Consider the following 24,322-nt stretch of genomic DNA (forward strand, 5'->3'; position numbering starts at 1 on the left):
GTCTAAGACACACTGCATATAACATGTGTAAGACACACTGTATATAGCATGTCTAAGACACACTGTATATAACATGTCTAAGACACACTGCATATAGCATTTCTAAGACACACTGTATATAACATGTGTAAGACACACTGTATATAACATGTCTAAGACACACTGCATATAACATGTCTAAGACACACTGCATATAGCATGTCTAAGACACACTGTATATAACATGTGTAAGACACACTGTATATAACATGTCTAAGACACATTGTATATAATTTTCTTTTCTTTCCCTTCCCCCCAGGAAAAGCACAAAGAAGAAATGACAATGGCCAAGCTAACTGAATCCATGAGTGAGTACCTTGAAATTTATTATTTCCTTTTGGTCTTGAATGGAGAAATGCAAAATCATGCTAAGACCAAATCCTGTGGTGTCTGCTTTGTGCTTGTCTTTAAATCCTGGGAAAGCAGGGGTCGGTCTGCCTTACTGTGTGGCACTCTGTCAGAGCTGCTTCATGCAGTACTCAAAATTCAGCTTGGCTGGGATCAAGTTTCCAGATTAAAAAATGTTGCCCACGCATGGAGCTAACTGAATAAAAATGGATTTGTTTTGGGAATCCATGATAATCTCAGCCTGACTTGTCAGAGGTTTTTTTCCAAGTTGGATGAAGTTTTATGTGTACCTATACCTGAGCTAGATGGTAAAAAAGGATGAAGGAATGCTGAGTCATGGTTAAAGCGATTGATTGAGTATTATTCAGTTTCCCTGAGTCATGGTTAAAGTGATCTGGTATCATTCAGTTCCCCTGAGTCTGGTTAAACCAATCTGGTATCATTCAGAGCTTTCCAACAGACAAAAGAAGAGTCCATGATGTGCAAGTAGCTTGCAGGGGTTTCCATTCTGAAGAGATCCGTGCTATAATGCCATAAACTCTTAAGCTAAAGGAATGGAAGCCACAAGCATCTGTAGGAAGAAAGGGAAAATAATTACAATAGATTACTCCAGCAGATGACTAGGGCAATTTCCTCTGTTGGCATTTAAATATTAAAGACCACGGAGAGAGGGGATAAACCCACTGTCTTTTCTTTGAAAACATGCACCGCTCCTGGTGACAGCTTCCTCTGCAGCCAGTTCCGGAAGGACTGCGAACACTTACGTACGTCGTCGTCTTTTCTTCCTTTGGTGGTGTGACTGCTGAATTGAGTATTCCTCTATGACAGAGTGTCTCATTCTTGCATGGTTTGGGTCTGGGACCCTCACAAGGGACAGGCACGTGGACATAGCAAAGCCGAGCATGGGTACCCTGGAAGCTCCACACACATGTTCTATATGATTAAGAGGAAAGCAGGATTCTTGTGTGCAGCTGAAGAAGGATGAGGACTTAGCTCATCTCTGCTGTCTTTCTGGTGTAAACACAGTGGGAGGAGGCCAAGGTGGACATTTTCTACATGCTGTCAGCTTTGACACTCGGGTCACGGGAGGGCTTTGCTATCCCTCCAAGCTTTATCCAGGAAAAGCTGTGCCTCTTCCCACAGGACTGAAGCTTTGGTCCTTGGCAGGTGGTACTCACATCAACAGTACATAACCATCCAGGACTCCTTTGCTCCCTACAGCACTGTTAGAAACCTTGACACTCAGTACCTTCCATTCCTATACGAGATGCCACAAAAATGTCTTTATTGTTGCATTCTTTTAGCTCATAACCCCCAAACCTCTACATGAGTTCAAATAAGTCTAACCCGATGTCATCACATAACTGCAGACTGTGTGGTCAGGAGCAGAAGAGGCACCAGCCTCACTGGATTCTTCTCCTCTTCATTTCTGTGTCACTCTCTGCTCCCCAACCCCCGCTCCATCCTGCTCTACCTATGGTCTTACACATACTGAAAGTTTTTCCCGCTTGGTTGCAAGCACCACAGACTGGGTCTTCATAATTAAAAGCCTCTCAAAGCTGTGCAACGTGTGCTCCCGTCAGTTTTCACAATGTGTTACAAACACAGAAGGACTTCAGTGGCCATTCCTTCAGTATCCAGAGCCCAAAGGCTAAGTTCTAATCTCTGCATCTTACAGAGCAGTGTAAATGACCCATACATCATCACCACCACCACTGCCATCACCGTCCTCCCTACCCTCCTCCCTTCTGTTTTTCATTTCTCCTTTGTTTTATGGTTCTTCATCCCCTTCTCACTCTATAGCCCAGGCTGGCCTGTAACTCAGAGGTCGTCTCACCTGAGCCCCAGTCCCATGTGTGCCCGGACAATAGGCAGAAGCCACTGTGCCTCACTCCACAGTTTCTCTGAGCTAAAATAAGCCATGGCTTAGAACTTAGCACTGCTCCCACAAATGTGAATTCTGTCTCCAGTTTGTGAGTAAATTCAGCCAGAGAGTGTTAAACATGGCTGTGAGGCTAGACCTTCCTTACAGAGCCCAGAACATGGCTGTGAGGCTAGACCTTCCTTACTGAGCCTAAAACATGGCTGTGAGGCTAGACCTTCCTTACAGAGCCTAAAACATGGTTGTGAGGCTAGACCTTCCTTACAGAGCCTAGAACATGGTTGTGAGGCTAGACCTTCCTTACAGAGCCTAAAACATGGTTGTGAGGCTAGACCTTCCTTACAGAGCCTAAAACATGGTTGTGAGGCTAGACCTTCCTTACAGAGCCTAGAACATGGTTGTGAGGCTAGACCTTCCTTACAGAGCCTAAAACATGGTTGTGAGGCTAGACCTTCCTTACAGAGCCTAGAACATGGTTGTGAGGCTAGACCTTCCTTACAGAGCCTAGAACATGGTTGTGAGGCTAGACCTTCCTTACAGAGCCTAGAACATGGTTGTGAGGCTAGACCTTCCTTACAGAGCCTAGAACATGGTTGTGAGGCTAGACCTTCTTTACAGAGCCTAGAACATGGTTGTGAGGCTAGACCTTCCTTACAGAGCCTGGAAGAAACTTGCTCTCCCATGCAGTTAAGACAGTTTTAGTCCTAATGAACTGTGAAGCCCACACAGTCCTGGTCACTACATCACAGTGTCTTAGTCCTCCTGCTGTGTCAGATGTGGGAATCCTCTCTTGGCTGTCATGGGGTTAGCACCAAGTTTCAGATTTGTCTCCTATTTTTCTAATGACTGTGAATCCCCTGTCTCAGAAAACCATCAGATTCCGATTTCTCGAGAGAAGAACGGGGGTGGTTATTCTGAATTGCTGTGTCTTAGGGGGAACCACGGCTATGTCCAGTGTGCAAGGAAATTTAAGGTTTAAGGAAAGAGTTTATAATCTGCCCAGATGTGGCCATTCCTATTCTCGGAGACATGTGCAGCTTTACGAAGCGTGCCAGACACACTGTGGACCTCTGACTTGGTGAAAGAGAATACTGGGTTCACAAAGAAGCGTGATATTAAAATTAAATGATCGTTATGACAGGAGGTTTAATGGGGAAACTGAGGCGAGAAAGACCAGTTGCCTCCATAAAATGAATGGAAATATGGCACCCATAACCGAGGACAGGGACACAAACAGCTGCAGAACCATGTGTTCACCAGACGTCTCTGCGGGACTCACGGTGAAGCTTCTCACGCCGCTGTGTATCTGAGTTTGGTGGAAGAACCAGCAACTCGAGCCTCCCTCCTCCTTCACACTCCACACTACCCACCTTAAAAACAGCCCTAAGAAGTTAAACTATCAATAGGTCCCAAGATGCCGGACAAAAAGTACCTATGTTTAATAAATAGAATATTTAAAATATTTATGTCTCATTTTCGAAGTGAGGAGGCAGAGGAGAGCAAATAAAAACAGGATGAAAGAAAAATGATGCGAAGAAATAAAGAAAGCAAAAACAGGGGTTTCCCATTATAGAACTCAGAAGAAAGACTGAATCTCAGAAACAGGAAGTCAGTGGCAGTGGGGTTTGAAGGCAGCAGAGCGTACACCGTAACTGGCTGCCTACGCGTAAACCTCCAAAAGCTACCTTTGTTTTCTTATTTTATGCATTTCCCTTTTTAAATGTGAATTAATTTTTTTACTTACTCACTTTACCTTCCAGTCACTGTCCCCTTCTGTTCACCCCTTCCCGAATCTATGAATCTATCTCCATCCCCCCTCTCCTCCTCCGAGCAGGTGGGGGCCCCTGTGTATCCGCCCACCCTGGCCCTTCAAGTCTGTGAGGCTAGGCTCTCCCGCTCCTACTGAGACCAGACAAGGCATGTTGCCTGCACTTGGGATGTGTTCAGCGGTTACATTTTAAACAGCCTTTAAACTGTAGTCTCTGCACCTGTGAAATGGATAGTTTCCTACTTACTCCACCAGAAGCCCTGTTCAAACCGAGTAGAGCGAGGCTGGGGAGATGACTCAGTAGTGGCTAAGATCACTAACTGCTCTTCTAGAGGGCCCAGGCTCAATTCCCAGCACCCACACTGCCACTACTCCAGTCCCTGATAATCCAGTCCCTGCTTTGGGCCTGCACAGGCACCCGGTCTGCACATGGTACACAGACATACATGCAGGCAAAACCCTTATACACACAAAATAATAAGATAATTTTAAGGAATTAAAAAAAAAGAGCATGCAACAACCCCACGGTGGAAGAAGTTACTCTGGGCTTGCCCTTCAGGTACCCAGGACTTTATTCCCCATCCACTGAGTGAAATTGGCCTGAAAGGCAGAGCCCAGTAGTGCTAAACGCCGTCTATAAATAGACCCAAACTGTGCCATCATCAGAGGTGACGCTGCAGAGGCCAAGTCCTGACGTGAGCTCTCAAATCAAGGGCCTGTGATGGCAAGCGGGAGGTATGGGGCTGCGCAAACATCCAAGGGTCTTTAGAATGACCATCAGCACCCATGTGGGCTGCTCTTTCATAAATGTCCTGGTAGATGGATGTGTGGTCACTGCCTGCCGGTGTATCTCCTGGGTCCCACTTGGGGGCTCATGGAAATGTGTTGGGAACGTCCCAATACGTGGGCCCATCTATAGTATGGATTGCTGCCGGGATGGGGTTGCAAGGATGAAGCAGGTTTGGGACTTGAACCGGTGACTCTTGCAGCTGCAGGAGGTCTCCACGCAGCCCCTGCTAGTGTCCTTAGACTATATCCTTGCCTCCTTCCCCCAAACAGCAACATGTTCACGGAGCATTTCTACTTCAGTAGATAGAGTTCTCCCAATGTTGACCCTGACAGCCCTGGAGTTGGCCTGCTGCTTTCTGGCTTCCATCTTGCCTGCCTCTCTCAGGCACATGTGCCTCAAGCATGTCCTTCCCCAGTCTGTGCCCCTTGTTGTCCTCACGGTCATCGATAGGGATCATTCTGTCCTGTGTGTGCATGTGACCTGGAATCCTAACAGAAAGCCTTGGAAAGGGAAGAACCACTCAGCACCCTTCAGGGAAAAAAAGAGAGAGAAAAGCAGCCTGCAACCTTATTCTTAGTGGCTTCAGAAACTGCCCACATGCAGCCAGGGAGAAAGAACCAACCTCCAGAGCCCAGGCCCTGTCCCAGAAAGCACTTGGAGATCTCTTCCATGAACTTAGGAGGAGGGAACCCCTACCCTGATTAAAGAGCCAGCTCAAACAAAGCTCAGATTTGAATGTTCCTCCTGTCAAATGAAATAAGGAGATGGAACGGATTACAATCACCACACGTTAAATTAGCTCTATTAAAGCAAAGTGCTTTTTAATCATGTATCCTTCAAGGAGCAGCTGGTGTAACTCTGGCATTGTGTTAAGGCAAGAAATTTGTTGGGCCATGCGCAGCCTGTAGAAAGCTAACACCTACAGGTCTGGGAACAAGCATCACAATGTAACCCTACAGGTCGACCCCGGTGGCAGTCACGGGCTGGCAAGGCTCTTCCCTCAGATCCCAGCATGCTTCCAGATCTGAAGGTCAGTTAAAGGGTGAGCAGGCTTCCAACAAGCTGCTGGTTACAGTGTGTGTGTCCAGCACAAGACAAATGATGCAGTCTAAGAAGTCCGACATGGAGAGCAGCTCAGAGGAGAGCCAAGCACTGACCACACACAGTTGGATCATAAGGTGGATCGCAAAATGGCCAGGGATGGCTTGGAATCTTCCTGTGGGTAATAGGAAGGGTGGGACTTAAGGTTTTGAAGGGGGTTATTGTTTCAGAATGGTTTTACAAAAGCATTACAGGGAGATTGCAGCAATTTGGACAAAGAGAAAAGCAGCTCGAAGCCTGGAGATTAGACAAGTTGAAACTGCATGCCACCCACGGATGGGTCTAATGTGCACTAGAGGAGGTGGTGGCCATCGAGAATGACTGTGGGCAGGGAAACACGTGGAAATTTGGCTCCTTGGACTTAGGGAAGGGCCTGGCCAAAGCAGAGATGGAAGGGACGGAAGCTGTAGCAGAAGGAAGACCTGAGAAGCTGGTCAAGTGTGTTTAGATTTTGATGCATTAGATCTGGGGTCTAGAGTTGATTTTGTCAGTCAGTCAGTCAGAGAACCATGAAGGAAAAGTGCCACTTCTGGTGTGTGGTGGACAGGCATGTGTGTGCCAGCAAGAGGCTTCATGTTGCTGCCATAACAAAATCAGTTCCAGGGCACAACAGACGTGGGTGTGCTATACCAGGTTCACTTGCTCCCCCCCCCCCCCCCCCCCGACCAGGTTCAGCTTTAAATACCAGAACCCTCTCTCAGGCTCCTGCTCACGGGGCTCCCACATCATCTAAAACATGCCTGGACTTGAACTTATTCCTCTTGAGTACTCTGTTCTTTTCACGGTAGTAAACCACCACTTCATTAGGACACTGCCCCCTGACTCCAGGACTCACCTCCAGTCAGAATCCTCCACCCACTGGGGTGGCTAAATAGCCACAGCTTTTGCTCCAACTGTAGCACTGGGGTTCTTAGCTCCTCATCCTATCAAAAGAGAAACAAGCGTTGAAAGGTGAAGGCTTATAAGGGGTTGGTAGGCAACTGAGACCCCGCAGGGCGGGGCATTCCTGCAGGCTTTAATTGCTGGCCATTGATATATGTGGCCCTACCGTTACCATGAAGCTTCCGTACAAACTGAGACAAGGTCCCAGAGGTGCCACGTAGCGGTGGGTTCTGCCCATAACCGAGACCTGGCCCATATCCCTTTGCTGTCCATGTTGGCTTCCTCTCACCCGCACGGCCCCTGTTGTCTTCACCAGTGACAACTGTAAAACAGTACTATGAGGAGCCACCACAGAGTCACAGGAGACACACTGTTGGTGCTCAGAGAACGCAGGAGAGCATCGTTTCAGTCTCACCTTTAAGCAGAGTGGGATGGCAGCCCTTACCTGTCTGCAGTCTGAGAAACTGTCGTCTTCACCCTGTAAGACCTGTGACTGTCTAGACTGGGGAAATGGCTCGGTCGATAAAGTGCTTGCTGCACAAGCAGAGGACCTGTGCTGGGTTGCCATAAAACACATTAAAAAGCGGGAAGCACTGGGACATGCTTGTATTTCCAGCTCTCTAAAGCTCTCAGGTCAGCCACCATAGCCCAAGAGTGAGCCTCAGATTCCAAAGAGAGACTCCTCCTTATAAAACAAGGTAGATGGTGACTGATGAATGTGCGCACACATACACACACATACACACACATGCACAAACATGCACACACAGTGGCTATATTCTATACATACAGACATACACACACACACACGTGTCTACATTTTACACATGCACACCAATGCACACACAGATGTCCACATTCTATGCATGCACACACATGCACACACATACACAGATGCACACACATATGTGTGCACACATGCACATACATGCTCGTACATGCATGTACATGTGCATACATATACAAGTGCCCATATTCTACATGCATACACATCCACACAGTAGCACCCACATTCCACACATGCACAAGAATTGCCACAGCTAGAAGCACACAAGATATACAAAACAACAAAACCAACAAGCTCATGCCTGGTATTCTTGAAGGTATAGAAAAGCGTGTGGTCTTCAATCAAATGGGAGTCTTGTAGGCTTGTTTCCTCAAGGTGATGCCCTTTCTTTTGGATCTTAGAGATCACGGTGACCCTTGTCTTCTAACAAACATCTGAGTAGGTAAAAAGATCACTCTCTGACCCCCTTCCCATAGTCTTTCTCTGATACTAAAAATATAAACAAACAACAACAACAAAAAAAAAAAAAAAAAAAAAAACCTCTTGGGATTTCTCAACTTGGGCACCATTGACATTTGGGGCCAATGTGAAGCAGGAAGTGGGGAGGGGTGGGAAGAGTAAGGGGGGCAGGGGCAGATGGCCCCAGTTTTTCCTTTCACATTAGACAGTTTGTTCTTGACTCCCATGCCTTCCCCAAGCCCACAGCTCCATCGGTAGTCACACTGATTCTTCTCAGGCTCCCCTTGTTCCACAATCAGTTCAGAGAGGGCCAGTGTGACCCAAACCTGGTCTCCATCTGCTCAGTCACCTGACCTGGAGAAGCCTGAGCCATCAGAGTTTCTATCTTGTCCTGATACACCTGAGACAATGAGTACAAGGAGACACAGAAGCCGCTCAGCCTCTGGGCCTGGCAGTCAGAGCAGGGGAGCGGGTGGCAGAGAAGGCTGTCTCCCGGAAGTTGGGGTGAGTGGCATTCTTCCACAAAGAGCAATTTTCGACCTGCCTATTGGCTTTCAGAACAACCCTGTCCTCACTTGCTTTTCCAAGTCATTGCTCATGGCAAACCCAGCACAGGGAGATCCACGTCTTCTCCTGCTCCAAAGACATCACTGTGACAGTCAAAGCCTCCACAGGACACTTCTCTCTGGGTCACTCAGGATCTCGGAGAGCTTGGTCCCAGCTCATTCTTCACGTTCTTTACAATGAGTGACCACAGACAAATTATGTGTCACGAGTACCCATCCAGTGTGGTAATCAAAAGGCAGTGGCCTGAGCCATCAGCTGGACCACCGTGCTCTGGACCGCCAGCCGCTTCCAGAAGCCCTGAGCATCTCCACCTTACTGGACAACACTGATGCTGTCCCCAGGGAAGGCTCTTGAAGCTCTGCAGGCTTCTCTCTAAGCTAATGCGGCTTAAGGTCTTTGCCTCACTCCAGACCCAAATACCAAAGGACTTCTCTCCAAAGCTGGGGCCCTCACTCGCAAGGCAGTCCAGGAACCCACTCCCCGCTCGCCTCTGCTGCAGCCCAAAGAAGAATCTAAACACATTTTAGACTCTCCCCCGACTCCTCCACTCACTCGCTTTCCCCTCGCCCCGCCCCTGTCAACACCGCCACTCCCTCCTCCCACAACCTGCCACCTGGCTCTGGGAGCCTCAGCTCCACCCTCCCACCTCCTGCCAAGCTCAGGATCCTTCCCCTCCTCCCTCCCACAGCTCCACCCCCCTCCTCTGAGAACAACAGGTTTCCAGACAGAAGGAAAGGGTTTTTCCTAGGTGATGCGGATCCCCCTGAGGCTGTGCAGCTCTGAGGTAGCGAGCTTTCCTTAGCACCTTCCGCGAGCGGAAAGAAAACCTGAGAACAAGCGTCCACAAGACCAGCATACCCAGAGTCACCGTCCTGAGTGAGGCCACAGGATACCTAGGCAGCCAGCCAGAGAAAAAGTCCACCCACAAGCAAGGCATGTTCAAAGGAGCTGAGCCTCCCATGATGCTCTGGAGATGGGAGCGAGCAGCAGATGGCCAGGGTGAGCAGCAAAGAACGCTGCATTTTAATGGCTCGAACACCTCAGAGAACAGCAACCAGAGACAACCGGAGCTGGCTCTCTCTCCAGCTCAGGCCGCCTCGGCGGTTCCTCATTCCTCTAAGGAATTTTGATCAATAATCTACTATGGACTTGTCACCTCAAACTCCCCGCCCCACACTTCACCCCGATTTTCCAACCTGGCTCTTCGTCTTTGTGACAGATGCTTGTACCGAGGCAGCCTATGGGCTTCCTGAGTTCACCCCAGGGGAGGCGGGGAGAATCTGCAGTCTTCCCACACTGAGGAGGATTAGATTCAGGGGAAACAAAGGATGCCTGGCTAGGGAATGCAGCCTTCCTAGTGTCACCCTTGGGGCAGGCAGGCTGGGTGCAGAATGGTGAACAAGCCTCTGTCTGTCTGTCTGTCTGTCTGTCTTCTGCTCTGCTTCCTTTTGTTGGAAGATATTACCTCAGGCTCAAGTGTGCAGGAGGTGGGATCCTGGTGCTTAGACACTGAGGACTGCTCGGCAGCCCAGAACTGCAGCCATAGAAGTTTCTGGGCAATTAACCGCTTCTGATAGTGAGTCCCTCCATGAAGCCCTGGAGCCAATAGGAGGCATGGAGGTAGTCTGACTGTGGTACCATGAGGTTGCAGGTAAATCACTCGGGCCCTCTTTCCTGAGTTTCTGCAAGTGAATCTCAGAAAACTGCCCAGCAACCTTAGAGCTAACAGTGTATGCAATCAAACCAATGCCTGTGTGCATGCCTAAACTACATATAATAGTTACATCGAGTGTACATATGTGTGTGTGAATAAGCTAATGGGTACACTGAAGGCTAATGTTGCATATTAAATACATGTGTTGATGTGAAAAGTCAATGTATAGAGAACATAAATTAACAGAGCATTCCAGACATATAGAGCCCTTCTTGCTTCCGTTAGACCATGTCTTGCTTAACATTACCAGGGCCATGCATATAAGAATACGCAGTGTCCCTGTGCCTAGGTGGCTCGGTTGCTCTACCACCCGCCGCGTAAGCCTGCCGACCTGAGACTGATGCTCTGTACCCACATGAAAACCAGACGTACTGACATCTGCCTGTCATCCCAGCAAAGTCAGAGGTGGAGCCAAGGCTCCAGGTTAGTCAACGAGCTCCAGGTTCATTGAGAGACTCCATCTCCAAAAGGTGGAGAGAAACTGTCATCCACCCCTCCCCCCTACTCACCCCCACACAAAAACCCGCCCCCAAGTTTCTTTAAAAGAAGAATTATTCCGTTCACGTCTCATCAATTTGCATTGTATTGGACTCTCTGAAAGACCCAACACTTATGTTCTGCAATTTCAAAAGTTCATAGGAGATGCTAAAAAATTCATTGTCGACCGCCGTCCGCTTCAGTGGGTATTTTAATCCGGGTGTTCGGTACTACTGGACGGCTTCATCTTGAATGTGCTTGTGTTCTGTGTACGTGGCTAAGCCGCAGAAATCCTCTTACCCAGCCCACCTCACTTCCTGCTCTGTGTCACGTGTTCCCCTGTCCACAGGAGGGACTGAAGGGATCCTGGGCTCAGTTAACCCAGCAACCGCCCTGCAGTGTCCAGAAAACACTACTTAACTGTAACCATCCACTGCCTCTGCCTCTAACAACCTTCCTTCACATGGGTCTTCTGCAGCAGCAGAGGGACGGGTCTGAGGATGAATGAGGAGAGGCGGGGACATATGACCAAAATACATTGCATAAAATTCTCAGAGGATAAAAGTATGTTGAAAGAAGAAAAACAGTAATCACGATTTGTTGATATCAAGAAAAATAAAGTCATAGTTTAAAAAAAAAATACAGAAACTCTTTTGAAAGTGTTTTCTTCAACCTTTTGGAAGAGTTTAAGAAGGATGGTCATTAATTTTCCATTTTCAGACTCAGAGTCTCCGTCCTTACATGACGGTGGTTGTCTTAGAATCACTGCCCCTCATGGTTGGTCCGTCCTTACATGACAGTGGTTTTCTTAGAATCACTGCCCCTCATGGTTGGTCTGTCCTTACATGACAGTGGTTTTCTTAGAATCACTGCCCCTCATGGTTGGTCCGTCCTTACATGACGGTGGTTGTATTAGAATCACTGCCCCTCATGGTTGGTCTGTCCTTACATGACAGTGGTTGTCTTAGAATCACTGCCCCTCATGGTTGGTCCGTCCTTACATGACGGTGGTTGTATTAGAATCACTGCCCCTCATGGTTGGTCTGTCCTTACATGACAGTGGTTGTCTTAGAATCACTGCCCCTCATGGTTGGTCTCATTAGGCCCCAGATTTATAGAAGCCCACTGGTCTCTTCTGGTCCCCCAAAGTGCTTGGGTTTTGTCAGTCACGGCATCTGTCCTTTGGTGGTGCCGCTCGGGTGCCTTCTGGCCTTTATGGCTTTATCTGAGCCTCCCTTCCTTTTCCTCTTAAGGGAGCTAACTTTGTTCTGTCTTATCTTTTCAAGAAACTGCCGCTTGTTCCTGTTCTTCTTGCCCACTGTGTTGTGCTTTCTGCTCCCTCTGCCCCGGTGTTGACTGTTTTCTTGTTCCTTGGTCTCAGTCAGTCTCTCTTTTACCAGCTCCCTGAGGAATGAAGTCTTGTCTAGGAGGTCCTTCAACAAACACATGACTGCCATACGCGTTCCTCTGGGAAGCAGCTGGGCTAGCTGAGTTTCGATGCGCTTTGTCTCCATTTTCAGAGATGTCTTGTCTGGAGATATTTTTAAGTATTCTTTAGGCTTCTTCTCTGATGCATTCAGTACTCGAGGATGTTTGATTTCCAAACAAATTTTCCACTTTCCTCATCGTTAGCCTCCTCTGTTTTCAACTACTATGGCTAGAAAAACGCCTATGTGATTGCAATGCCTGTAAATTATTAAGAGTTGCTGTGGTCCAGCCTACAATCTATTTGGCGGAAGTTTTACCCATACTTTAAAAGAATGGATGCACTGCTGCTTAGACAGAATGTTCTGTGGTTTTCCATTTGGCCCATTAGGTCCAGAGTGTGGTTCATTCCTGGTAGTTTCATATTGATTTTTCAACCTAGATGATCAGTTCATTGCCAACAAAGGAAAAAAGGAGAAAAAAAAAAAGAAGAAGAAAAAGGAAACAGAGCAATGAAGTTCTCTCCAGTTACCAAATCTGGGTCTCTTCTGTTCCTATTTGCTGACATAGTCAGGCTTTCTGGTTCTGGATTTTTTTATGTGTTGATAATCTGAACTCTACCATTAAAGAATGCCTTCACTTTATGTGACCATTCTAGACTTGAATTCTGCTTTTGGAATAGTTTCTCTTGCCTGCCCTTGGCTAGCATCTGTTTTTTGTGCTAGATGCATGTGCTCCATTGTATGGTCTGGTCTCCCTTCTATGATGTCTTGTCATAAAAGACAGATGCTGAGTGCAGGGCAGAGGGTGTTAGGACGCCATATTTTTTTCAGCATGCTTACATTCCCGGGGGCCCTATTATGGCAATCCTGCTTGCAAGCACAATCCATTAAAGGTAGGTTGACTGGGAGCTAAGGAGATGCCTCAGTCATTAAAGTACCTACCACACAGCACGGGGACCTGGGTTCAGAGCCATGGTACCCACAGAAGAAGCCAGGCATGGTGGCATGCCTATAACCACAGGAGTGGGGACAGTAGAATTCCCAAGGCTCCCTGGCCAGCCTACCATCAGGTTCTGGGTTCAGAGAGACAGTATTTCAGAGAATGAAAGAAATGGGAAGACAATCAGAGTCGAACTCTGACTTTCTTCTGTAAACAAACACACCACACACTACACCACAAATACACACACACGTATACACATACACATTAAAACACTATATATGCTCTATGCCCCATACTCACACTACACACACAACACATACACTATATACCACACACACACCACACCACACACTACACCACTACACACATACAACACACACACCACACCACACCACACACAGAACACTACACACACACTAAACATATATACAATACACACACCACCACTACAACATATAGACACATGCATACACACCACACAATCACATATACACAGACTATACACATATAGCACATACCAAACACATTCACTCACACAGGCATACACAACACCGTGCACACACCATGAGTTGACTGTGACTTTAGACAATACACCCTCTTCTCGGTGACTAAAATAGATCTTTATCCTCATAAAGAGAATTGAATCAATCCCAATGGCCACAAGATGATCCTTCCCCGTTTCGGTAAGTCTGGCAAAGTCACAATCTCTGCCACCTAATTCAAAAACATTCTCTCTTAAGCATTCATTTGGCAATCTCTCAGTGCTAAGGAGATCATAATTACGGGCTTTCTGTAGACAGGTCATCTGCCACATAGCTCCATTGCCAGTGGTCACTGAGAAACATCTGGAGGAGAGGACCACATGGGCTTCCTGAAACCAGGAGCTCAGGTTGCAGGACTCCGAGGCTGGTTTTAGCATCCTGGCAAGTATCTTGCAGTATGGGAAGGCATTATCTGCCTGACTGTAGCCACAGATGATTCCTCATTCTCCACGTACGAGGAGTGTAACTGCCTACCACACATTCTGTATTGCGAAAACCAGTTTCCCGTTCTGAAACCCCACACAATAAGAGACTTCTTATGTGCCCGGTCCATCATGATTGTTCCATACCTGTCTGACAGGGCAAATGTCCAGATGGTTTACCTGGAGGCCGACAGGCTGAAAGTACATTTTAGCTCCCTGTTTCTTGGGAAGTATTGTGAACAATATTTTAGCGCGCAAGCTAGAGAACATTTCCTTTGTGTGGATTCTCCCGTCACCTCACAGAGGCTCAGATAACAATGGTAAAAACATCTCAGAGAGTAAAATGCTAGAGATTCCATTTAAAAAGAAGCACCCTCTGAAACACGGTGGCTGGGTAATGAGTTTCCTTTGGGAAGCAGAAGTAGAGCATTTGGGAACAAGGAGGAGGTGGTGACTGTGACAGCTCAGATTCACTGTGAATCACCACACTCAGGGCCTCTCTGTCTCTCTGACTATGTGATCAAACAAAAGTACTTTAGAAAAGTCATGGCTTCTGGAGACGAGTTTCCATTTGGGGCCTGGTCTGCTTGGAGCTTTATTCATAAATACACAGTCTTCCCAATGAAAGAGCTTTGCACTTGCAGTCTTGGAGGTCTTTGACCTCTGCTCCCATCAGGGAAGATGGTCCTGGGGTAAGTAGATTATTGGTCCCAGGTAACGGGGAAGAAACAGAAGCAGGTCAGCAGTAGGCATGTCCAAACATCCATGCTGAGGGAACAATTTTCCACAGAGGAACCAGGGTTTGGAGAGGCAGGATTTGAGAATAAAATAAAAAAAAAATAGTTTTAGAAGTCCACATGACTTTGATATACTTTGGCGGACAACAAGACAAATGGCCAGATTAAAGATATGATATTCAATGGTAAATGTAAAAAGAAAGAAAGAGGGTGAAAATTTAACCATGACCTACTTAATTCTGTAGAAGAGATTAGGACTGCCCTAGGCTTGTCAATCATTCCTGAGCTATGACATCATACAAACAGCCATATCTGGGATAATTCCCTGGTTCTGACAAAATGCTCTGTGATGGAATTTCCTTAGTAATGAAAGAGTCTTCCTTATGATCATCACATGAATCATGAAGAGCTCTGGGTACTTCAGGATGAACTGACCACAAAGGGCCTGTAAGGAGAAGGCAGAGGCTTGAGTCTGACTGTGGGACCAATGCTTTGACTTCGGTTTCCCTTGCTCGTACCTGGTCATAGAGGCCCAATAAGAGTTCTAGGCACAGAGTTCAGTGGAGAACCTACATAGAACTGAGCCCATTGAGTGGTGCATGAAAGCCCCAAGTTCAAAAAGTAAAAATGAAGGTGGATGTGTAAATGACTTGGGAGCCCTGGTATGTCATGGTCACCTGAAGGTAGCAGAGCAGAGCTTCAGAGAACAGCCCCGCCTTGCAAAATCTACAGTAACCACACCTAATATAAAGAAGTTGCTTTGGGAACTGGCTGTGGTCCCCTCTCAGCTTCCTGGTCCTTCTGTCCACTATCAGCAGAGTTTGGGTGGGGCACAGCTTGCAGAACAGAAGACAAGTAGTCACTATGAACTGAAGTGGGCAAGCTCTCAAGGGGTGAGAAGGGACAACAGCCAAAGAGACAGCTCGCCAGCCTCCCTTCTTAGGCGTCCTGGGCCACACACTGCTTCAGTGCTTGCCAGATCGATTTAGAGCAGCTGTTAAGGGAGGAGACCTGGGCTGGAGAGGTGGTTCAGTGGTTAGAGCACTGGCTGCTCTTCCACAGGCCCTGAGTCAATTCCAGGCAACCACGTGGTGGCTCACAGCCATCTGTAATGAGATCTGATGCCCTCTCCTGGTGTGTCTGAAGTCAGCGACAGTGTACTCACATATATTAAATAGATAGATAGATAGATAGATAGATAGATAGATAGATAGATAGACAGACAGACAGACAGACAAGTCTTTGGGGGGGGACCAGGCTATGGCTTCTTTCTTTACCAGAAATCTGCAGGCAGGCTACCTTACTTCTTCCAGGCAGTTTGGGATATCAGCCATTCAGGCCAGAGACAGGCCTCAGATGTTTGGTTGGTGGTAGTGGTAGTTGGTTGGTTGTTTAAGCAGCAATCAGTGTCCTACGGCTTCAGGTTCTGGCTTTACAAGCTGTGATTATGAAGGAGACTCCATCTTCAACGACCTTCTAACACCTAATTATCTAATAAGTTAACCTCCCAGGAACATATTCATATGCTTTTATATCTTCTTCTTCTTCTCCTTCTTCTTCTCCTTCTTCTTCTTCTTCTTCTTCTTCTTCTTCTTCTTCTTCTTCTTCTTCTTCTTCTACCTTTCTGTTACTATTAACAAAGTAACTGAAATAACCAACTTATGAAGAAGAGAGATTTACTTTGGCTCCCGATTTTAAAGATTTGCCTTTAGTCTGACAGACCCATGGTTTGGGGGCTTGTGGCAGAGTAATAGGTCATGGTCAGAGACTAGTGTTAAAGTAAAGCCACTCACCTCCTAGACACAAAAAGAAGGGACCAGGGTCCTATAGTCCTCTTTAGGTGCACACACTCATGACAAAGAACCTCCTCCCAGCTCTACTGCTCTTCATAGGAGAGTCTACCACCTCCCAAGCTTGGGCCCTTGGAGGACAATTTAAGACCCTGGCCTTTATGCGGATAAATTCTGGCAAGCAGTATTAATAATAATAGAAGATGATAAAGCCATAGCAGTTAGTCCAAGAAAAGGAAGCTGAGATAATTCAGGAATGGGGTGTGTATGTGTGTGTGTGTGAGAGAGAGAGAGAGAGAGAGAGAGAGAGAGAGAGAGAGAGAGAGAGAGAGAGAGAGATGAGGGGAAGTGGAGTGTAGAGGGAAGGAGAGGCTTCCCTTTAAAATCTAGGATTCATTAAGATTGAGAGTAAGATAGAAGGTGGAGGCAGTCACCGTGAGGTGGGTAGGGGAAGGGGGGCAAGCATGGGAATCTAGAGGGGCCTCTCCTCAGAGACAACCTTTAGTGCAAACTCCCCCACAGAACTAAGGAAATACCAGGCTTTGTGTAATTCAGGGATTGGTGGGAAGCCATGGGTTAGGATTAGTTCCCATGCATAACAAACACATGAAGAAGGAGTCTTCACAGTCTAGGAGCTGCGACATCACCACACAGTTGGCTTCCTCACTCTCTGTCCCAGAGAGCATGACTTGGGGTGAAAAATCTGGCATCTTAGGGGGACCACAGTGCTTAAGGGCCAGGTCACGCCTAATAGGTTCCTTCTCATCAGCAACCGTGACCTGTCTAATTCAGATGCTGTCTTGGGTCCTTGGCCTCCAGCAGAAGCAGTGCTTTGTCTAGTTCCTGTGACGTTGCCAATGTGCACAGCCTTGTGGACCCATGTTGCCTGTATTGGTGCATTTGCTTAGAGTTTTCTGAAAAAACATTTCTGAGATTTTAATTAATATCTTCTAGATGACCTGACTTAACACACAAATGTTTTTGTTTTAAGTAACTAGACCAACACTTGGCCATTTTAAGCATTTGCCTCACTGTGATGGGAGCCTTAAGAGCCAATAACCTGAAAACACAGAGAAGATAAGCCGAAGACAAGGGGACAGAGTCTCTAACACACATAACCACATGCGTCTACCAGAAGCTCCTTATTTGAGAGGATCAACAGCTCTGGGACGTCACTTTGTCACTAGAAAAGTTGTTGCCCTTCAAATCTGTTGGGTGGGGTTTCCATACCTGAGCATTCTCAGAGTAATGCTAGTGGGAATTTTAAATACCAGCCATTAACAAATCAGAGGCAAACTGGAGGCCAGTGTGGGGCTGAGAGACAGACACACCCTGCCCCCGTTCTACAAGGACAGACACCTTAGCAGTTTGATCCTCAAATGATCTGATCCTGCCGGTTTCCCTTTCCCTTCCTGCAGGCAAAAAATGGCTCATTAATTGAAAATTTTAGAAGCATTGGCCATTTTCTGCCAAGGAGATCCAAAAAGATTTACAAAAGAAACTATAAACAAATGAAAGTGATAGCAAACTGGGGCAGATCTCCAGTTTGTCCTCTGTGGGGGGTGTTACAGAAAGCTGCTCACATATCCAAACGGCACCAATTACTTACGCCACAGAAGCCTTGATATTAGCTGAGGGCAGGCAGCAGTTTTTAGCCTGCTAGATGCTGATTTTTATCACATCTGCTAATGTTTATAACTTCCTAACTAACCCTTATAGTCTAACTTCTATGAGGTTGCTCCTCTCAACAGCAAGAGTCATGTGTACTTTGAGCCCTGTTAAAAAAAATTTTTAAGTGACTATGCATTGATTGGAACATAAATATCCACTCCCTAATATAGAGATGGGAGATAAATATCCATTCCCTAATGTAGAGATGGGAGAGGAAAGAGAAAGACAGAAAAAGAAGACCACCATGTATCACTTTCTTGAAATCATTCCATTCTTCTCAGTGAATAAAAATAATATCCACAGAGGAAGAGAGAGGTGGGGACATCACACCAACATCAGAAATCTAAATGGCCACTGGGTTGTTGGAGAGTCTTGTCTTTATGGAGAAATTACCATTTTAAAGTGACTGTGTTGCAGGTTACTGTGGAGACCTCTATTTGGTGGCTCTGTGAGGGGGACACCCCAAAATGGTCCAAACATCAAAAGCGGGACCATGGAAGCTTTATGAAACAGCACCCTGAACCGTTCAGAGGCTCATAGCTAATTAGCGACTGGAGGAATGAAGCTGTGCTCTAGAAGGTCCTGGTGTGCAGTCCATTAGGTCGCCTCGCTAGTCCTAGCTGCCTTGAGGATTATGTATTCACACCACAGAGGCCTGATGGATGGAGAGCCAGTTTCCATGGAGACGCTTCACAGCCTTGCTGGTTCTCCCCACAAAAAGGAAAGAAGCCATTCAGCATCCAGTGTGCACATGCACACACATGCCCCAACACACACATACACACACACACACACATACATACACACACACACATACAGAGAGAGAGACAGAGACAGACAGAGACACAAAAACACATACCACTCGCCACACAGATACACACACAAACATTCACACAGACATACCACACAGAAACACATGAACACACTACTACCAGCAGGTAAACAAGTTGGTTCTATACAGCAGGAGCTGACTAAGAGAAAGGCCCAGGACCTGGCTGGGGAAATGTGTGGCACTCACAGACTCTTTTTATTCCTCTAAAACCTTAGAGTTAGACCGTTAGCTGAAAAAGAAGCCGTGACATTCCATGGGCATTTGGGCTACAAGGAAGTTGTACTTCAACAGGGCTGTGGGAGTGGTCCGGGAGTGGTCCGGGAGTGGTCCGGCATTCCCTGGTAAAGACCTGGACCAAGGTGAGCCGGGAGCCGACCCTGCCCAGTTGCTTCCCAGAGAAGCCTGTACAGACAGGCTGAGCAGCACGCATGGGAAAGCGGCGATTTCAGAGACAAGGTGGGGTTTCCACTACAGACGTCTCCAGAGAGAGCTGTGTACAGCCCCCCGGGGCACCAGGGCTGTGGGGAGGGCTCTCTCCATCTCCAAAATCTTTTGGTGGAGAATGCAGGGTATTTCTCCTTTAATATAGGTACATGGCTTCCCATGTTCTCGGCGCAATGTTGGATAGCTATCTCTGTGACTTCGGGGAGATACTTATGCTCGGTTTCCGTGTTTGTAACGCAGATAAGTAAAGTAACAAGCACGCACCACTTAGGACTTGTGCCCAGCAAAACCAGTTATTTTTCTCACCAGTCCTCTAAAGGAGTGTTTGGACTAAATGCAGTCCCCTTCCTGCTGGAGGTGAGAGGTGGGTGAAGACTCTGGAGAAGTCTCCATGCATAAGAGCTCTTGCTCCAAAAGTGTGATGACTTCCGTTCTGACCCCGAATGCCCACCTGAGAGCTGGACACCGTGGTGTGGGTCTGTACCCAGCCCTTCTGTGGAGGGAAGGAAAATCCCCGGGAAGCCGGTCGAGCCTAGAATTCACAGTGCAGTGCAAACAAGCCAGAGACCCTCACTCAATTAGGTAGAAGGCAGAGCTAGCAGCTGAGGATGTTCTCTGACCTCCATGCACATGACACAGAAAATGTATTCACACACAACACATACACACACTATACATACATATACACATATATATACATACATGCACACATGCACATACACACAGACCATACATGCACACAACACTCATATACACACACAGCATACATACACATACATGCCACACATACTACAGACACATACACACCGTACACACACATACATTTGTACCATATACATTCATGCCACACACCATAAACACACACATACATATGTACACACGTCACATACACAAAACATATACTCACATACTCACACACATACACACATATCATATATATCATATACCCACATACACACATATCATATACCCACATACACACATATTATATACCCACATACACACATATCACACACATATCATATAATATACACACACATGCCACACATACCACACATACACACATAGAAACACATATACATATTTATAAATACACACACACACACACACACAAACACACACACTTTCCTGGCTAGCACCAATGAGAATCCTAGACATTGGCTGGATGGGCTCAAGAGCAGAGCCCATTTGGATTTTTGTTTTTTGGGGGTTTTGTTTGTTTTGTTTTGTTTTTGTTTTAAGATTTATTTAGTTTATATGAGTACACTGTCACTGTCCTCAGACACACCAGAAGAGGGCATCAGATTCCATTACAGATGGTTGTGAGCCACCATGTGGTTTCTGGGAATTGAACTCAGGACCTCTGGAAGAACAGTCAGTGCTCTTAACTGCTGAGCCATCTTTCCAGCTCACAAAGCTCATTTGTAACCAGCCAAGATACTGCTTGCTCTGTGCATCTGAGGGCCAGTCACTCTTGCTGGGTCTTTATTTCTGTTCCCAAGTCATAGAGCTCTGACCTCTGAGAGACACCTGTGGGCACTGAACACTGCCACCTCCGTGAGTCCACATTTGGGCTCAGGCACAATGCGTCTGTTAGTGTATGCACGGGGGCAGCCCAGAGACGCTTATGAACACTGCTTTCCAGTCTGCACTGCACACAACTCACAGAGTCACCACAGCTACTCACAGACTGTGGTGTCTGGACAGAGCAGTTTGGACAGGATGACAGGCCTGAAGCCCCAGCTTCCGGTAGCTTCTCATTGAGAACCGGCTCTCCCCATATCATCCTGAAGTCCCCAAGGCACAGGCAAGGCCAGTAATATCAGGCCAGATGTTCACAGTGCAGTCAACACCTGTGACTGTCCCCTCCCTGTTACCACTTGTTTCCATACTTCATACACGAGCGAGAAGACATTCACCACGCGTTCCTACAACGTCATGGCTTCCTAGCATGTTGGTCACCTCAGAAGTAGATGCTGTCTGATGCTAGGAATATTCAAGATATTTCCCCTGGCTCTTTCGAAATACACCGTATTATATAGTCACCCCACAATGCTACAGAACGCTAGAGCTTATAAACCGCAGTTGAATGTTTCGTACACAACCAACCTCTTCTATTCTCTGCTGTGTGGGAACATGCAGTGCACCTGGTTTGTTTCACAGACATGGTACCCTCCAGGCTCACCCACAATGCTCTAAGAGAGCGGATGTTGTGCTCGTTCCGGGAGAATAGTTCTCGTGTGTTCGTGCTGTTCCTTACTTTTGTCAACCACTGATACATCCCTAGGTTCGGGACATGCTATAGTCACCGTGACGGCTGGGGCAGTAAACATGAGTGTCAACATTGCTCTGTGACACGGTTGCCCTGCCTAGAATGACACGGTCAAAAGGATTCATCAGTGACCGTGGTGTGGCCTCAGCATTTCCGCTTATCGATTGTGTCACGTTCTTTCTGGCGTCTCAGGACAAGTCATTCAGCTTTCCCTGTGTGGAGCTTTCCAAGGTAGGACCCCCTATCTGAGCCCTGGGAAGAGCTGTGTGCGACCCCCCAGGGCATCTGGGCATCTGCACGGTTGTGCTTCCTCCTTTTAAGGCTTCTGTGTGTTTGCAAAACATCTTCCCGACACTCCTCTCTCAGGCCATCTCCCAGGACCTGCTTTCCTTGTAAAGTCACCCTTTGCCTGTTCTGCACAAGCCCCAGTCCTACAAAACCACAGGCTTTCTGATAGTTTGAGGTTGACAGGAAGCAGCCCTGAGTTCCCCAAGGGTCATAGAAGCTCCAGGACTTGAAAGTTATGGCGGCTTCTATTCTAGCATGTTCCCCGATCCAGAAGCACAAATATGGTGCACAGAGGCCGGGTTTTGCTGGTGAGCTCAGGCAAACTCCCTATAAAAAAATAGCACTTGACATCAGACACTCAGGTCTTGACTCTGGTGCTGAGGTACAGATGTAGTCAGGCAAGGTAGGCTTTGCTGCATCAAGAAACAGCCCGATGTTCAAAGACCCAGCATAGAAGAAGCAGGTTTCCTAGGTCCGGCACATTGACTGGCAGCATGAGCTACTTGAGAAATTGGTCCCCAGAGGCATTAGCTGTCAATGGCTCAGGTATTGTTTTAGAGTTGTCCAAAGTCTTAAGACCCTGTGGAGTCCAAGGCAAAGCAGCCACAGTCTCTTGTGGACCCTGTGGCAATTTCCCCTATGTGGTGTATGTGGACCTCAAGGTCACTCTGTGGGTCTGTAACTGTATTCTTTGGCTACTTTATTGGGTTCCTATATCTACCACCCTTCCCCAGCCCAATCCCTTCCAAACCCCCAACACTAGGCAGGTGAGAAAGAAGGTTAGAGAAAAAAGAGGGGGCATATACCTCTTTAGACCACTTCCTGCTGATGGAGTTCCTTAGGGAAAGTTTGATCTTCATCATCAGAATATTCATTTTCTTTCTCAACTCTTTGCTCATGACCACTTGATAGACCACAGCAGCAGCTGGGGAAACAGCAACCTCTGCAGACTCTCGGGGCTCTGGCATTTTATACCCTCTCAAGGGTCCCCAGGATTCAAAATGCAAACCATCTGACAGAATTATGTCCTTGCCAGAGCATGAGACAAATCATAGTTAGGTGCTATGGACAATCTGAAGTAGCTTCATAACCCACAAAAGAGATTAAAACAAAAGTATTCATAAAACATAACTGGGTTTTTTAAGAAACCAAAATTCTTGCTATGTGGGTCACTGCGAGGGTCCTGCCATTCCAGTCTGGCAGGAACAGAGAGAAACATTCTAACCATCATTCTAGCTCATCACTGAATGAGCCTAAAACCTGCATCCTCTGATCCTCAGTGCCATCTAGCCATGACAGGGGCCAGGACATCAGAATGACCAGCAAGAGTAAAGGAACACACATTGACTATTCCAAGTCTAAGATATAAGAAATTTTTCATGTCTGATGGTTTTCTGGATTGTTTCCCCCAAAGCATGTTTTTTATTTTCAGGTTTACTTAGCCATTTATTTGTTCACTCATTCATCTGTCTGTCTGTCTGTCTGTATACCTCCCTCCCTACCTACCTACTTATGTTTGTGGAGGGCAAAGCTTGACATGGAGTTTCTTCCTTATCCCCCCTCTACCATGTTTTTTGAGACACAGTCTCTCACTGAAACTGGAGTTCATGAATTGGCTGGACTAGATAGTCTTAAGCTTCCAAGAATCTTCCTGTCTCTGCCTCCCCAGCACTCCCAGCTCTCTCTCTCTCTCTCTCTCTCTCTCTCTCTCTCTCTCTCTCTCTCTCTCTCTCTCTCTGTTTGTATCTCTCTGTGTGTCTCTCTCTGTCTCTCTGTGTATGTGTACATGTGTATACACACCTTTACATGTGTGTACATGCATGTGTGCTTGAGTATCTTCATAATCAAATATTCATTGCAGAAAATAGGAGGAGGTGAGGGAAACACAGGGAACCCAGATCATCTGAAAGAGTTTATCCTAGACTTGCAAGGCCAGTGCAACTGGAGGCCTGGTTCTTTCACCCAAGAGAACAGGCCATGCCTCTTGCTGGGCACTCACACGTTAAACATCATTCCACAAGATGCTGGAGAGTGAGGTGGTCTTGGCATTGGAAAGTCAGCTTTTCCATTTTGACATCTGAGCTCTTTGGAGGTATAGAATAGAGTGGTCTTGTTTCAAATGCAAGGAGAAGGTGTTTCT

At 46.9% G+C, this 24,322-nt stretch overlaps 1 protein-coding gene across 1 annotated transcript in view; it reads left to right on the top strand.

The window, feature by feature from the left end:
- Positions 1–316: 316 nt before the first annotated feature.
- KCNJ6 (potassium inwardly rectifying channel subfamily J member 6) overlaps positions 317–24,322 on the top strand; it is a gene marked incomplete at both ends in the record, with an annotated part of 170,167 nt that continues 146,161 nt past the window's right edge. Inside the window, one exon of the mRNA XM_080919027.1 lies at positions 317–347. Coding sequence (XP_080775153.1) covers positions 317–347 — 31 coding nt within the window. The remainder of the gene's footprint in view (positions 348–24,322) is intronic.

Source organism: Micromys minutus, assembly GCF_963924665.1.
Source record: "Micromys minutus genome assembly, chromosome: 7".
Lineage (NCBI taxonomy): Eukaryota > Metazoa > Chordata > Mammalia > Rodentia > Muridae > Micromys > Micromys minutus.